The 16,554-nt window shown below is 48.2% G+C and overlaps 1 protein-coding gene across 2 annotated transcripts in view; it reads left to right on the top strand.

Annotated features, from left to right (window-relative positions):
• Nucleotides 1–16,554, top strand: part of AVIL (advillin) — a gene marked incomplete in the record, with an annotated part of 310,689 nt that overhangs the window by 290,846 nt on the left and 3,289 nt on the right. For both annotated transcript variants that reach the window (XM_056562628.1, XM_056562629.1), the window contains 4 exon segments: nucleotides 5,188–5,332; nucleotides 9,867–10,055; nucleotides 14,172–14,240; nucleotides 14,374–14,505. In XM_056562628.1, coding sequence (XP_056418603.1) covers nucleotides 5,188–5,332; nucleotides 9,867–10,055; nucleotides 14,172–14,240; nucleotides 14,374–14,505 — 535 coding nt within the window.

Below are 16,554 nucleotides of genomic sequence, written 5' to 3'. Positions count from 1 at the left end.
GGTGAGCTAATTCCAATTCTTCTGTCACTATTTGGCTGTGCTTGGCAATGTCTACCCCCAGCATTGAACCTTCCCTCAGACAGGCGGCCCCTGCTTTGGTCATTTACTATGCTTGTACAGGGTGTAGGGTTAAATTTTCGGGGGGTTCGGCTGTACCCACTTGTTCTGCCTGCTCTTCCTCACGCCTTACTACCCCGGCCCAAGATGCTCCTTCGGGGTCTGTGGCCCCTGAGCCGGCACTGGTTTGGGTGTCTTCCCTCTCCCAGACTATCTCAGACCTGACGCAGGTTTCCAAGGAGGTGGCTACAGCCTTAAGGCAGTCTTCCCTACGTCCCCCTCGGGAAGCTAGTTCGGCGTCTTCGGACCGTCGACGCTCCCACAGGCGCCCATGTTTTTTTTTATCCTGACTCCTCTCCTGAAAACAGGCGCCGCTCGCGCTCCAGATCCCCCGCTCCTAGGCGGCGTTCTCCAAACCGCCATTCTAGATCTCAGTCTCCCAGATCAGGAGCCTCCACTAACCGTTCCCGATCTCCGGGTGAATTGGTGGACTCAGAACCTCATTCGGATTTTGAAGAGCTGTCCTCCATGTCTGACTTGGTGGATGGCCTGCTGTCTGCAGTCAGGGACACTTTCCATCTACAGGACCCTGGACCCTCGGACCCTGCTCCTGAGGTTTCCTTTGCCCGTACTTCTCGTTCTCCAAAGTTTTTCCATACTCATAAGGAGTTTGATGTGCTTCTGGAGACCGCCTTGAAGCTTCCAGAGAAGCGCTTCCAAGGCACTAAAAGGTCTTTTAGACCTTGTGTCCATTCCCTCAGGACCTTATTTCTAAATGGACTGTTCCTCCATCTGTGGACCCCCCAGTCTCCCGTTTATCCAAATCCACCACTCTACCGTTGGCGGATGCCGCTTCCTTTAAGGATCCTGCGGACAAGCGGGTCGAGAATTTGGCCAAATACGCATTTGAAGCGGTGGGATTCTCCCTGCTTCCGGCCTTCTCTTCCACCTGGGTTGCGAAGGCCTTAGCGGTGTGGGCTTCTCAGCTTCGTCAAGGTCTGTTGTCTGGCTGATCTGGCTGAGATTGCTCGTCAGGCGCAGGCGAATATTTATGCCAGGTTTCGTTGGAGTCTGCTCACTGTGCGGCTGTCGCGTCTGGCAACCTAGTCACCATTCGTCACTCCATGTGGGTCAATGCCGATTCGGCTTCCAAGAAATCTCTGACGGCAATGGCCTTTACTGGCGGTCGCCTTTTTGGGAAACGGCTAGACGACATCATCTCTGAGGCTACGGGAGGTAAAAGTTCTTTGCTTCCCCAGAACAAGGCTCGCTGCACTGCGGCTCGTGGGGGTTTTTGTAAGTCAACCTCCTTTCGGTCCTTTCGCCCCCTGGGTCAGGGGCGCCAGGAAAAATTGAGCCCCTCGCAAGGTAGGCAGGGCCCGTCCTTCAAACTTCGCTCCTCCTGGAAGCAGGATAATCGTTCCAACCGATTTCCCACTAAATCAGGAACCCGGGTGCAAGCCTACCTCGACCTGAAGGGGCGCCCCCACCTGGGACTCCGTCTCGGGTGGGTGGTCGCTTACTTCTTTTTCGGGACTCTTGGGTTCAGGACGTCATCTCCGACGGTTACCGAATCGAGTTCGCTTCTTTTCCCCGGGATCGTTTTTTTCGATCCCGGCCTCCTTGTTCACCTACTCTGGCCGCAGGTTTTCATTCTGCCATTTGCACTCTGCTGTAACAGGGTGTTATTGTGCCCGTTCCACCTCAGGACCGTTTCAGGGGTTTCTATTCAAACCTCTTCGTTGTGCCCAAAAAGGAGGATTCAGTCCGTCCGATTTTGGACCGGAAACTCCTCAACCGGCATCTTCGCCTTCGCCACTTCCGTATGGAGTCTCTACGGTCGATCGTGGCATCCATGGATCAAGGCGAATTCCTGTCTTCAGTGGACATTCGGGATGCATATCTACACATTCCAATTTTTCCTCCTCATCGTTTCCTCTGCTTTGCCGTTCCGCAGGGTAACTTTCAATTTGTGGCTCTGCCCTTCGGCCTGGCTACAGCCCCCCGGGTTTTTACCAAGGTCCTGGCGGCTGTCATGGCCATTCTCAGGTCCAGGGGGGTGTCTGTTCTTCCTTACCTGGACGACCTGCTTATCAAGGCCCTGTCCCGGATCCAGAACGAGGAGAGTCTCCGCATCACCCTGCTGACCCTAACCAGCCTCGGGTGGCTGATCAACGAGGAGAAATCCAACCTTTCTCCCTCCCGGTCTCTGGTCTTTCTGGGCCTCCGGTTCGATACCGGGAGTGCCCGAATCTTCCTCCCTCCCGACAAGCGGAGTGCTCTGCTGTCAGGCGTTCGTCACTTGAGACGCCCGCATCCAGTGTCCTTTCGTGCTTGTATGGCAGTGCTGGGCAGAATGGTGGCGGCAATAACGGCGGTTCCGTTTGCACAGTTCCGTTGCCGTCTGCTTCAGTGGGCTATTCTGTCTCTGTGGGACGGATCCCCCCTGTCCTTGGATCATCGGATTCGTCTGCCCACCTCAGCTTGCCAGTCTCTTCTTTGGTGGCTACACTCTCCCCTCCTTCTGAGCGGACGCATGCGAGCCTCCTCGGTTGGGGGGGTGTTCTCCTGGACCGGACGAAGCCAGGCTTCCTATCAATGTCCTGGAGATCCGGGGGATATTCCTTTGTCTCCAAACACTGGGAGTCTCTTCTTCAGGGTCGCCCGGTTCGCATTCAGTCGGACAACGCCACGGCCGTGGCGTATCTCAACCGCCAAGGGGGCACTTGCAGCAGTGCCGCCATGACCGAGGTGTCCAAGATTTTGACCTGGGTGGAAAGGCATGGTTCCCTCCATATCAGCAATCCACATTCCGGGGGTGAAAAATTGGGAGGCGGACTTTCTAAGTCGCTCCTCTCCCAATCCCGGGGAGGGGTCCCTTCACCCGGAGGTGTTCGAGTCCATTTGCCGTCGTTGGGGGATTCCGGACGTGGACCTCTTTGCGTCCTGCTTAAACCGGCAGGTTCCAAGCTTCGTGGCAAAGTCCAGAGATCTTCTGGCGCTGGCAGCGGACGCTCTCGTCATTCCCTGGTCTCGGTTAACTCTCCCGTGCCTGTTTCCGCCAATTTCCCTCCTTCCCCGACTGCTCAGGAAACTCAAGGCGGAAGGTGTACTAGCCATCCTAATGGCTCCTGATTGGCCCCGTCGATCTTGGTACGCCAATGTGGTTCGACTGTGGCGGACGTTCCCTTCCGACTGCCAGATTGCCTCGATCTTCTGTCTCAGGGTCCTCTTTGCCACCCTAATTCACAGCCGCTGCGTTTGACGGCGTGGCGGTTGAAACCGCGGTATTGAAGGCTCGTGGTTTCTCATCTGGGGTTATTCGCACTATGCTCAGGGCGTGTAAACCGTCCTCGGCTAGGATCTACCATAGGACTTGGCGGGCTTATTTTCGGTGGTGTGAGGCCCGCTCTCTTTCCCCGGCTCACGAGATTCCTCCATACAGGTCTCCTACTCCCCCTTGGGACTTAAATTTGGTCCTGAGTGCCTTGCAATCCGTTGCTTTCGAGCCTATCCGCGATATTTCTCTCCGTTTCCTTTCCTGGAAGGTTGCCTTTTTGGTAGCTGTGACCTCGATCCGTCGGGTGTCGGAGTTGACAGCTCTTTCTTGTCAACCTCCCTTCCTGATTCTTCATCAAGACAAGGCAGTACTTCGGCCGGTTCCTTCCTTTCAACCGAAGGTGGTTTCGTCTTTTGATCTGAACGAGGACATCGTTCTTCCTTCCTTCTGCCCTGCTCCATCTCATCCTAAGGAGCGTTTTCTCCCCAATCTGGATGTGGTACGAGCCTTACGAGTCTACCTTAAGGCCACCTCTTCTTTCCGACGGTCGGAGTCGCTGTTTGTCCTTCCGGAGGGCCGACGCAAAGGTTTGCCGGCTTCCAAGGCCACCATCTCCATATGGATCTGGTCCGCCATTTCTGAAGCATACCGTTCCAAGGGGAAGGATCTTCCCTTCCGGGTTACGGCTCACTCCACTCGCTCTGTGGGGGCCTCTTGGGCGGTCTTTAACAGGGCTTCGGCCCTACAGGTGTGTAAGGCGGCTAGTTGGTCTTCGGTGCACACGGTCACCAAGTTTTGCCAAGTGCACACTTCTGCATCCGCCAATGCCTCTTTAGGGCGTAAGGTTTTGCAGGTAGCGGTGGCTCTGCCGTCCGCTTGATTCTGGGTTACATGGTTTTTCCACCCCCGGGGACTGCTTTAGTATGTCCCACGGTTCCTGTGTCCCCCCAACGGAGCTGTATGAGAAAAGGAGATTTTTTACACTTGCCGTAAAATCTTTTTCTCAGAAGCTCCATTGGGGGACACAGCTCCCACCCTGTGTAGTTAGTTGTGATCTGAGAGTTGGTCACCTGTCAGTCTGTTGGTTCGTTGTTTTGACAGGGTGCCCTCTTGGTTCCTCCTATTGCTTTGGGACTAAAACTGAGTGTCTATGAGGCAGTAGGTGGGGTATACCCTGCTGGGAGGAGCCGACTTCTTTTTTGGATGCCTAGTGTCAGCAAGATACATTTTAGGAACTGTACAGAGCAGGAGAGGTTTGATATGGGGATTTGCTCCTGCTCTGGACAGTTCCTAAAATGGTGTCAGCAGAGAGCACTGTGATCATACAGAAAGGAAATTCAAAAAGAAAAGAACTTTCTGTGAAGCATATAGAAGCTGATAAGTACTGGAAGGATTACGATTTTTAAATAGAAGTAATTTACAAATCTGTTTAATTTTCTGGCACCAGTTGATTTAATAAAAAATATTTTCCAGAGGAGTACCCCTTCAATGCAGTCAGTCCATGCCTTTCCTTTTTTTGATCTTGCCTTATCAGTGGCTAGTACACAGTCAATATAATGTATCAATAAAAATTGCCTCCTATGCATTTGCTATTATCAAGAATTGAAAGTCGGCTTGGAATACGCATTTTGGCATGATCTGGCGCATGCCCCACCAAGGGGCTTCTACTAGAATGGTTTAATTGTGGCCTTTACCATGGAACAAAGAGACTTTCCTCTGTTGTGGGGTAGTACTAGGAACAAAGACCCTAATACTAAAACTGTGTCAAATAATAGTGCCTCTGTGAAAAAATTCCATGACTGATGTTGGCCTTGAAATATCATATAATCTTGATCTGATGTTCCCTTCAGGCTTCAGCAAATGGTAACAGATGTCCATCCTCGCTTGTTTGAATGTTCTAACAGTACTGGCCGCTTCATTGTTACCGAAGTCATGGACTTCAACCAAGATGACCTAGACCCAACTGATGTCATGCTATTGGACACATGGGATCAGGTAGAATGGAAACAGATATGTCGTAACACCAGGACAGTTATTATTGGTAGCTTTGGAACAGTGGCGTAACAAGGGGGGTGCCACTCACAAGGGGGGTGCCATGCAGTGGCAGATCCAGCGGGGGGGCAACAGGGAAATTGCCCCCCCCCCCGAGATTGTTCACCCTCCCGTACTATAGCATGGTTATATGGGAGGGGCACAGGACAGAGGGCATTATAAGTCAGGGACACATGACAGGGGGGCATTATATGTGGGGGCACATGACAGCCCCTGTCATGTGCCCATATAATGCACATATAATGCCCCCCGACATGTGTCCCTGACTTATAATGCACTCTGTCCTGTGCCCCTCCCATATAATATGTGAGAGGCACAGCACAGGGTGCATTATATGCGAGGGGCACAGGACAGAGGGCATTATTATGTAATTAGAGGTGGGGGGGAAGGGAGGGGGGGTGTAATTAAGGGGGGTGCCAAATGCTCTAGGTACGCCCCTGCTTTGGAAGAATAGGGATGGTGGACATACTAAGCAAGGGGATCCTGTTACACATCAGCTCTAGAAGAGAGGCTTGCATTCTAGAGGACCTGACATGTCCATGAATTATATGGGTGGCAAATGTATAGTCAAATGCATCTTCTGGTTAGAAGCCAGAGTAGCAGTGACCAGCTAATCGTTGTATCTTTTTCTTTTTAAAATGGATTATCACCAGTAGACAACCCCTTTAACCAAAGCTAAATATAATATATCGTATATACTCGAGTATAAGCCGACCCGAGTATAAGCCGAGACCCCTAATTTCAACCCAAAATCCCAGGAAAAGTTATTGACTCGAGTATAAGCCTAGGGTGGGAAATACATCATCCCCCCCTGTCATCATCCAGACCCGTCATTAACATCCTCATCATCATCACCGCCTGTCATCATCCAGACCCTCATCATCATTACCTGTCATCATCCCCTTGTCATCATCCCACACATCCCCCCTTCATCATCCCCTTGTCATCATCCCCACCCTCCTTCATCATCCCCTTGTCATCATCCCCACCCCCCTTCATCATCCCCTTGTCATCATCCCCACCCTGCTTCATCATCCCCTTACCATCCCCACACCCCTTCATCATCCCCTTGTAATCATCCCACCCACCCCCTTCATCATCCCCTTGTAATCATCCCACACACCCCCCTTCATCATCCCCTTGTCATCATCCCCACCCCCCTTCATCATCCTCTTGTCATCATCCCACACCCCCCCTTCATCATCCTCTTCTCATCATCCGCCCTCAGTGGTCTTCAACCTGCGGACCTCCAGAGGTTTCAAAACTACAACTCCCAGCAAGCCCGGGCAGCCATCGGCTGTCCAGGCTTGCTGGGAGTTGTAGTTTTGAAACCTCCGGAGGTCTGCAGGTTGAAGACCACTGCGGCCTTCGACATCATCCAGCCCCCTCTCACCCCCCTTTAGTTCTGTACAGTACTCACCTCCGCTTGGCGCTGGTCCGGTGCTGCAGGGCTGTCCGGAGAGGAGGTGGTCCGGTGGGATAGTGGTTCCGGGCTGCTATCTTCACCGGGGGCGCCTCTTCTCCGCGCTTCCGGCCCGGAATAGAGGCGTTGCCTTGACAATGACGCAGAAGTACGTTGGCAATGAACGTACCTCTGCGTCGTTGTCAAGGCAACGTGACTATTCTGGGGCCGGGCCCGAAGCGCTTAGAAGAGGCCTCCCCGGTGAAGATAGCAGCCCGAAACCACTATCCCACCGGACCACCTCCTCTCCGGACAGTCCTGCAGCACCGGACCAGCGCCGAGCGGAGGTGAGTACTGTACAGAACTAAAGGGGGTGAGAGGGGGCTGGATGATGTCGAAGGCCGCAGTGGTCTTCAACCTGCAGACCTCCGGAGGTTTCAAAACTACAACTCCCAGCAAGCTGGGAGTTGTAGTTTTGAAACCTCTGGAGGTCCGCAGGTTGAAGACCACTGCGGGTGGAGAGTTCACTTGAGTATAAGCCGAGGGGGGTGTTTTCAGCACGAAAAATCGTGCTGAAAAACTCGGCTTATACTCGAGTATATACGGTACATATATGATTTTCTATTACAACATGAACATTTTGTGTAGATTTTTTCCTTAAATAAACTTGATCTTTAATTTATTTGCATAACGAGAGAAACACTACAGATGTTAGTCACAATGGGGGAGATTTTTATCAAGAAATGTCTATTTTAGATCAAATTTCCACCTTTTTTTGTCTATACTTTGACTAGCGTGCGCCTTATTCATCAATAATGTGCAGCGTAATGATGAATAAGGTGCAGCTCTCGTTTAACGTGAAAACGCTAACGTACACCTTTTCTAAAAAAGAGTCAGACCAGCAACCAGAGGCCTGGGTTCTCAGCCCGTGGTACACATACCCATAGGGGGGGTACGCCATGAGTTGAGCGATGGTATGCGAAAGCGCCGACAAATACTGGCCATGCACTGGCATGTACTTGTCAGCGCATAGCCGGGCAAACCTCCAGCTGTTGCAAAACTACAATTATCGGCATGCTGTGACAGAAGGGCATGCTGGGACTTGTAGTTATGCAACAGCTGGAGGCACACTAATATAACTTTCAGCATGCCCTTTGGCTGTCCGTGCATGCTGGGGGTTGTAGTTATGCAATAGCTGGAGGCACACTGGTTGCAAAACACAGAGTTTGTTACATAACTCAGTGTTTACCAACCTGTGTGCCTCCAGCTGTTGCAAAACTAAAACTCCCAGCATGCATGGTCTGTCAGTGCATGCTGGGAGTTATAGTTTTGCAACAGCTGGAGGCACACGGGTTGGGAAACACTGAGTTAGAAAACAGATAATGTTTCCCAGACAGTGTGCCTCCAGTTGTTGCAAAACTACAACTTCCAGCATGCCCAGACAGCCCAAGGGCATGCTGGGAGTTGTAGTTTTGCAACAACTGGAGGGGAACAGATTGGGGACCACTGTGTAGTGGTCTCAAAACTGTGGCCCTCCAGATATTTCAAAACTTCAACTCCAAGCATGCCCAGACTGCCTAGGCATGCTGGGAGTTGTAGTTTGCCAACATCTGCAGGGCCAGATGTTACAGATCTACAACTCCCAGCATGCCTGGACTGTCTGGGCATGCTGAGAGTTCTAGTTTTGCAACATCTGGAAGAGCACAGATTGGAGACCACTGCACAGGGGTCTCCAAAATGTGGCCCTCCAGATGTTGCAAATCTACAACTCCCAGCAGCAGCATAATGATGGACAGACTAAGCAAGGGGATCCTGTTACACATCAGCTCTAGAAGAGAGGCTTGCATTCTAGAAGACCTGACATGTCCATGAATTATATGGGTGGCAAATGTATAGTCAAATGTATCTTCTGGTTAGATGCCAGACCAGCAGTCGATTTTAAAAAGAAAAACATACAACGATTAGCTGGTCACTGCTGCTCTGGCTTCTAACCAGAACATTTGACTATACATTTGCCACCCATATAATTCATGGACATGTCAGGTCCTCTAGAATGCAAGCCTCTCTTCTAGAGCAGATGTGTAACAGGATCCCCATGCTTAGTATGTCCACCACTCCTGCGGCGTCCTGCGCGCTGTGCAGCGCAATGACAAGTGACGTCCTCGACGCGATGTCACCGTCAGTGCGCACAGTGACAGCTCAGGACGCCGCCGGAGCCAGAAGTAGCGCGGACCCCGAGCCCCGGGAACAGGTAATTATAAAACCGGGGATGGGGGAGGCAATGGGGCAGCGGCGGCGGCGGTGGTGGTTGGACTAGGGAGGACCCCAGGACAGGCAGGGGGAGAGAAGCGGGCGGCGGCGGCGGTCTCTGGCCCCACAAAAGCCGCTGCAGTTCATTGATTTAAAGTGCCCGCTTTAAATAATTGATCTGCAGTGGCTTCTGCGGGGCTGGGGGGGGGGGGGCTGATCGGGGAAATAGCCGAATAGATGGAATATCGGTATAAGTTATCGGCTATCGGCCTGAAAGGTCACAGATTATCTGTATCGGTATCGGCCCTAAAAAAAACGATATCAGTTGATCCCTAGTCCTGGGGGGCTGGGCAGAAGTTGTCCCCCGCTGGTAACAGCGGGACTTTTGCCAGTTAACCTGTGCGTTGCTACGCATCGCCGGGTTAACAGAATGCTGTCTATAGATGGCGGAATGCGCGAAGGACCTGCGCAGTTTGCCATCTATAGATGGGATTCTGCGGGAAGGGGTTAAAGGTTGAATTGTGGAAGGTAGAAATTATTCTCACGCCTACTGGTAGGTGTTGTAGCTTTGCACCTAAAAATGTACCTTTGCGCACAAAACTTTTGACTAAAGTCACAAATGATAAATACGTGACCACTGCATGGTCAAAAAGAAAAAGTTCTACGGGTAGACAAAAAGAGTGAAACTGTCTATATCAAAAGGTGCATAAAAGTCTCAAAATATGCTGCTTGTGCCTGAACTGCGCCTAAACAGACAAAAAATACTCTAAAAGCAATGATAAATCTCCTCCTAAAACCGGATTTGCATTTCTTTCCCTTATCAAGATATTCCTTTGGATCGGAGAAGAAGCAAATGATGTTGAGAGGAAGGAAGCAGTGGTAACTGCTGAGGACTACCTAAAAACTCACCCCAGTGGCCGAGATCCAGAAACCCCAATACTCATCATCAAACAGGGATTTGAGCCGCCAAACTTTACAGGATGGTTCTTGGCTTGGGACCCACAGAAATGGAGTGTAAGAGAAGATACAGTTAATTTTTTTCTTTTATAAGTTTTTTATTTTATAACAGACAACATCATTTAAAGGGTATACTCAAAAGGGCAAGGCATGTAGGCTTGGTCTACACAGCAACTTTGGTTGTGCAACGTGGCACATAATGCTAGTAAGTGATGTAGCGTGTGACATGTGACCTGCTTGCAATTTGGCTATGTTTTTTTTTATAGCCAAGTCTCAACTGTATGAATGTCACGTGACAGTAAGTCACAGCCAAGTCACACAAATAATTTTATTTTTGCGCAACTAGCATTTGCTATCACACGACCACTGTGTTGCCCCAACTTTATCATTACAATGCTAAAATCAGAAACCAACTCCTTTTGTTCACATTCATTAACTTAATGCCTCCGCTAGTTTTCTGGAAATGTCCGAAATTTCCAGCAATAAAAAGCTGTTTAGAACTTTCCTGATCTGTGAATTCCCGTAGTAAAAAGAATGGATTCATGCACGTCTAAAACAACACTCTACAGTAATAAAAACCCAACCCTCTTAGTACCATTAGTGCCATTCTGTAGGTCAATACGATTACAAAGACGCCCAATTTTTTGATGTTTTGATTTATTTTACTACTTAAAAAAACCTTTTTGCAAGAAAAATGAGTATGCATAACATTATCCTCTTCTGATCCCTATAACATTTTTATTTTTCCATACACAGGGCTGTATGAGGGAACATGTTTGGCTCTGTGATCTCTAGTTTTTGTTATTTTTAAATATACAGGGATACAGAAAATGAAAAAGGGCAGGAGAATGATAAGCACAGTATTACAGTCATGGATAAGAAATAAAATATATAACAATCCCGGATATATATATATGTCTAGTTAAAGATTACTTAAACTACAAGGCATCAATAGGAGATGATATCAGTGCAGATGTTTCGGAGGATGCAAAGACATCCTCAAAAAAGAGAAAACAACAAAACAACGAAACAAGTGGAAATAAAAGTATTAAGATAAAGAGAAAGAAAGAAGGGGTAGGGAACAGGAGAGAGCTACCAGCGCATGCTAGGGAGCAGGAGAATGATAATGCGACCAATCAAACACGTGCCGGGACACCAACACTGAGATATTTCGGTTAGGAAAGAAAGTTGATGGGTGCCAAGAGGCAACATTACTATCAGATAAAGAGTAACGCTTGGCTAGACATTAGACCCTAGACCCTTTTTCAGCTTTCAAAGAGAACCCAAAAGCATGGAGAGGAGTATGACAGAAGGCAAGAGAGAAAGCTTGATAATTAGGTCAGGTAGCTACAGCACCTTAGAGCAAAAGTCACAGGACTGAGTGTACCGCCAGCAAACATCCGGCACCCCCGGAAACATACACTGCTCTAAAAAATAAAAGGAACACTTAAAGGGGTATTCCAGGCAAAACCTTTTTTTATATATATATCTCAACTGGCTCCGGAAAGTTAAACAGATTTGTAAATTAGAAGAAATAGGAGTACGCGCTAGGAAAAATAGCAATAGTGAGATGAATTAAATGGAACCGTGTCCTACCTTGCAATGAGTAGTGTGGTACTGAACTTAAGCAGCGGTCTTCTATATTAGAATATATGGTATATTATTGGAGAATGTAATTGGATTGCGGCACTTTCTAGGAGTACAAGATTATAAGTCCTTCCACAGTGGGCCCGTTTGGAGGGTACTCCAGCGCTGCAAATTGTAATAAAAAAGAGAGAAGTTCCTTCGGTTCAGGTAAAATAAAGGCGTTCTAATAGAAATAGGTACCTGATGTCCGTTGCTAGTCAGGGACGTCGCTTTTTCGGGGTAATGGTCCTCAAAACAGGGATAGCGGGAGAACGCTCCGGCCGGTAGCGTCTCAACCTGCTTCCGTCCTCGTGGTAAGTGACTCGATGTTGTGAGTAGCTGATAGTGACGTCACTATGGGGGCACGGAGAGTCCACAAAACTATCGACGCATTTCGGAAACTATCGAATTTCCTTCGTCGGGATACCACAGGATCCCGACGAAGGAAATACGAAAGTTTCTGAAACGCGTTGATAGTTTTGTGGACTCCCCGTGCCCCCATAATGACGTCACTATCAGCTACTCACAACATCGAGTCACTTACCACGAGGACGGAAGCAGGTTGAGACGCTACTGGGCGGAGCATTCTCCCGTTATCCCTGTTTTGAGGACCATTACCCGAAAAAGCGACGTCCCTGACTTCTGTGAAATCACACTGTCCACTCAGGAAGCAACACTGATTGACAATCAATTTCACATGCTGTTGTGCAAATGGAACAGACAACAGGTGGAAATTATAGGCAATTAGCAAGACACCCCCAATAAAGGAGAGGTTCTGCAGGTGGTGACCACAGACCACTTCTCAGTTCCTATGCTTCCTGGCTGATGTCTTGATCACTTTTTAATGCTGGCGGTGTTTTCACTCTAGTGGTAGCATGAGACGGAGTCTACAACCCACACAAGTGGCTCAAGTAGTGCAGCTCATCCAGGATGGCACATCAATGTGAGCTGTGGCAAGAAGGTTTGTTGTGTCTGTCAGCATAGTGTCCAGAGCATTGAGGTGCTACCATCCCATCAGGAGACCTGGAGGAGGCCGTAGGAGGGCAACAACCCAGCAGCAGGACCGCTACCTCCAGCTTTGTGCAAGGAGGAGCAGGAGGAGCACTTCCAGAGCCCTGCAAAATGACCTCCAGCAGGCCACAAATGTGCATGTGTCCACTCAATCGGTCAGAAAAAAAACTCCATGAAGGTGGTATGAGGGCCCGACGTCCACAGGTGGGGGTTGTGCTTACAGCCCAACACCGTGCAGGACGTTTGAGATTTGCCAGAGAATACCAAGATTGGCAAATTCGCCACTGGCACCCTGTGCTCTTCACAGATGAAAGCAGGTTCACACTGAGCACATGTGACAGACGTGACAGAGTCTGGAGACTCCGTGGAGAACGTTCTACTGCCTGCAACATCCTCCAGAATGACTGGTTTGGTGGTGGGTCAGTAATGATGTGGGGTGGCATTTCTTTGAGGGGGCCGCACAGCCCTCCATGTGCATGCCAGAGGTAGCCTGACTGCCATTAGGTACCGAGATGAGATCCTCAGACCCCTTGTGAGACCATATGCTGGTGCGGTTGGACCTGGGTTCCTCCTAATGCAAGAAATGCTAGACCTCATGTGGCTGGAGTGTGTCAGCAGTTCCTGCAAGAGGAAGGCATTGATTCTATGGACTGGCCCGCCCGTTCCCCAGACCTGAATCCTTTTGAGCACATCTGTGACATCATGTCTCGCTCCATCCACCAACGCCACGTTGCACCACAGACTGTCCAGGAGTTGGCGGATGCGTTAGATCAGGTCTGTGTGGACATTCCTCAGGAGACCATCCGCCACCTCATAAGGAGCATGCCCAGGCATTGTAGGGAGGTCATATGGGCACGTGGAGGCCACATACACTACTGAGCCTCATTTTGACTTGTTTTAAGGACATTACATCAAAGTTGGATCAGCCTGTAGTGTGGTTTTCCACTTTGATTTTGAGTGTGACTCCATATCCAGACCTCCATGGGTTGATAATTTTATTTCCATTGATAATTTTTGTGTGATTTTGTTGTCAGCACATTCAGCTATGTAAAGACGAAAGTATTTCACACGATTAGTTCATTCATTCAGATCTAGAATGTGTTAACTCAGTGTTCCCTTTATTTTTTTGAGCAGTGTAGTATACAAAAGAACAGAGACTGTAAAACCGAGAGAAAAGGTTGAAATTGGTTTCCTGCACCATGACAGAAACAGGGGTTAAAGCTACAGTTTGAGCTAACAAAATTGGGGAGGGTAATTGGTGAGATCTGTTCTAAATTTATTAAAAGCACATACTTATCTGGTGTATTTGAAATTGATTCTTGGAGTTTCCCTTTATGCTGTCTTTTTCACAATTTTAGATTTTTAGGTTATACAATTTCTAACAAATTCAGATATAAACTAAATTATAAATATGTCCATATGTTTAGTGTTAACCTTCTGTGAACTGCAGAGAAGTCTCTGTGCCATCATCCACAGCTGTATGTATAAGATTCCACTAGAAGAACTAATCTATTATCATCTCTAATTCCTCTCTAGAATGGAAAATCTTATGAGGAGTTGAAGAAGGAGCTCGGCGACTCTGCAGCCATACAGAGAATCACACGGGTATTATTTGTTTTCTTGCTTACGGACTTTTGTTTTGGAAGGAAATACTCTATTATATGTACAGTATAGGCAGTATTACTGTCATTAACCTTCCTACTGTTTATAGTAACCAAATACTCTCTGTTTCTCGCAGGATATGAATGGGATGGCTCTATCGCCTAGTACACCAAGCCCAAGTGCTACCTTCCAATGTTTCCCACTTGAGGCCTTAAAAGGAAAGCAAAAGCACGAGCTACCAGAGGGGGTAGATCCCACCAGGAAAGAGGTGAGATTACTAGCAAAAGGGGTACAGCCATGACTAAGCTGCCACAGTAAAGCTACAAATAATAGAATTTGTCATTTATTGATGAATACAGCTCTGCTACATTTGTAGCCAGTAGTACTACTACTGAAATCTTTCCTAACTACAATGATGAATAAGTGAGATAATGTGGTTTATGTATCTGCATTTTATAAAACCAATAATGACATACTATGTATATGAGGCCTTACTTGGGTTTAGAAAATGATCCCAAAAGGCTGGTGTCACACATAAAAGTTTTTCGGGAAAATGCATGTTCCTAACTTTTTATTTTTTATATTTTCTCATTTTTTAAAACAAATCCTTGAATTACATGATCAAATGATCACATGATTTCAAATGGAAAAAAAGAAAACATGCAACCAAAAATACATGTACTAAAACAATCTAGTTTGAAAAACTACCCCTGAAACTACATGAATACCTGAACTTTAAACAAAGTTCTGATGTGTCATAGAGACGTGTAAAAAGTTTAAATTGGTGGGGGTGCTGAGATCCTACTGGTCACTAGAATGAAGAGGCTAAAGCACTTGGAGCCTTTTTTTCTGCTCAGCTCCCCTCAAAAGGTATCATAGATGTTCACTGCACCCTTGGCTTTTTAAGAAGAGCTGAGCAGGAACTAAGGGGTGCATAAGCTGAACACTTCTGCATTTCATTTTAGAAATCAATGGAGAAGCTTGGCCCCCGACATACAAACATCTGACATGTCTCTATGTCACATGGGACATGGGTTCCCCCATTGGCTAGGCCCTGTCCCGGTGATCTCTCACTGGCCAGCCTGAGACTGGTTTTACTTAAGGCCTCCATACACATTAGTGAAACAGATGCTGCCAGGGGAGAGAAGGATTGGACATTTTGGGTTTCAACTGCCTGACCCTTTTGTTTCTTATGTAAGATAAGTCACCCCCAGAGCTGTCAGGCAGCAACTTACCTCCCCCATTCCGGAATATGGATGCTTGGCCAAGTCAGATGCTCATGTTTATGGGGTTAACAGTAGAGATGGCCCAAACAACTGTTTGTCCACCAGCTTTTGAAGGTATACAGGCACCTTTATTATAGCTATCTTACTTAAAAATGTCAAGTGGCCTCTAGCTAACCATTCATTTTGCATCCAATACTCTAATGGAGTCAACTGGACTGTACTATACTATCAACTGGACAGTTAATACCAAAAGCAAATGCTTAGGTTTACACCCAGGCCCAACTCTACTCATAGACAGAGTAGGCCGCTGCCTAGAGCGCCCCCCTGATAAGGGTGCTGCCTGTGGGCACAGTTTTTTTTTTTTGTGAAGCTGGTGGTGCGGTGTTGGTTCCTCTATCTGGCACCCAGCACTGTCACATCACATTCCCAGTAATTATTATGTGATGAGACAGTGCTGTATTCCTGACGGCCAGCAGCTGGATAGAGGAGCGCAGCACTGCCGATGCACTTTCCTTCTTGGCACAACTTTGATTATCCAGGGCTCGAGTCCTACAGAACCAACCCTAGAATTAGGATTACTCTTCCCTCCGCCTCCTCTACCAGCCTAATAGATGCTGAAGGTAAAGGACCTTTGATGATGTAATCATTCAGTGACCAGTGAAGCGCAACTGAATCATGCCGGATAGGAGAGATAGTGGCTGGAGAACCTTTGGGGATACTGTGGAGGCCGGGCTGTGCTGAAGTGGAGGTCACAAGGTTACTACACAGTCACTACTGTTGTGTCTGAAGAAATCTGCATCTCAGTGCTAACCCAGTAGTATGGCAATTACATGAGGAGGTTTGTTACAGTGTGTTACCCAGTAGTAAGGTGAGGCATGTCAAAGGGCGGAGCCAAGTAGTGGCAAAATTAGCTTTTGCCCTGGGTGGCAAAAGTTCTTGCACCAGCCCTGTTTATACCCCATTGAGAGCAGTGACGATCACCCTCTTGACAACGGTTGGGCAAAGGCAGCTCCACATGGATAAGGACATTGACAATTTTTTGACATTCAACTAATTATTTTTTTAATATATCACTCAGTACCTAATCCTGA

This window comes from Hyla sarda, chromosome 2, assembly GCF_029499605.1.
Source record: "Hyla sarda isolate aHylSar1 chromosome 2, aHylSar1.hap1, whole genome shotgun sequence".
Classification (NCBI taxonomy): Eukaryota; Metazoa; Chordata; class Amphibia; order Anura; family Hylidae; genus Hyla; species Hyla sarda.
The sequence above is the reverse complement of the archived record's forward strand: the minus strand, read 5'-3'. Positions and strand labels throughout refer to the sequence as shown.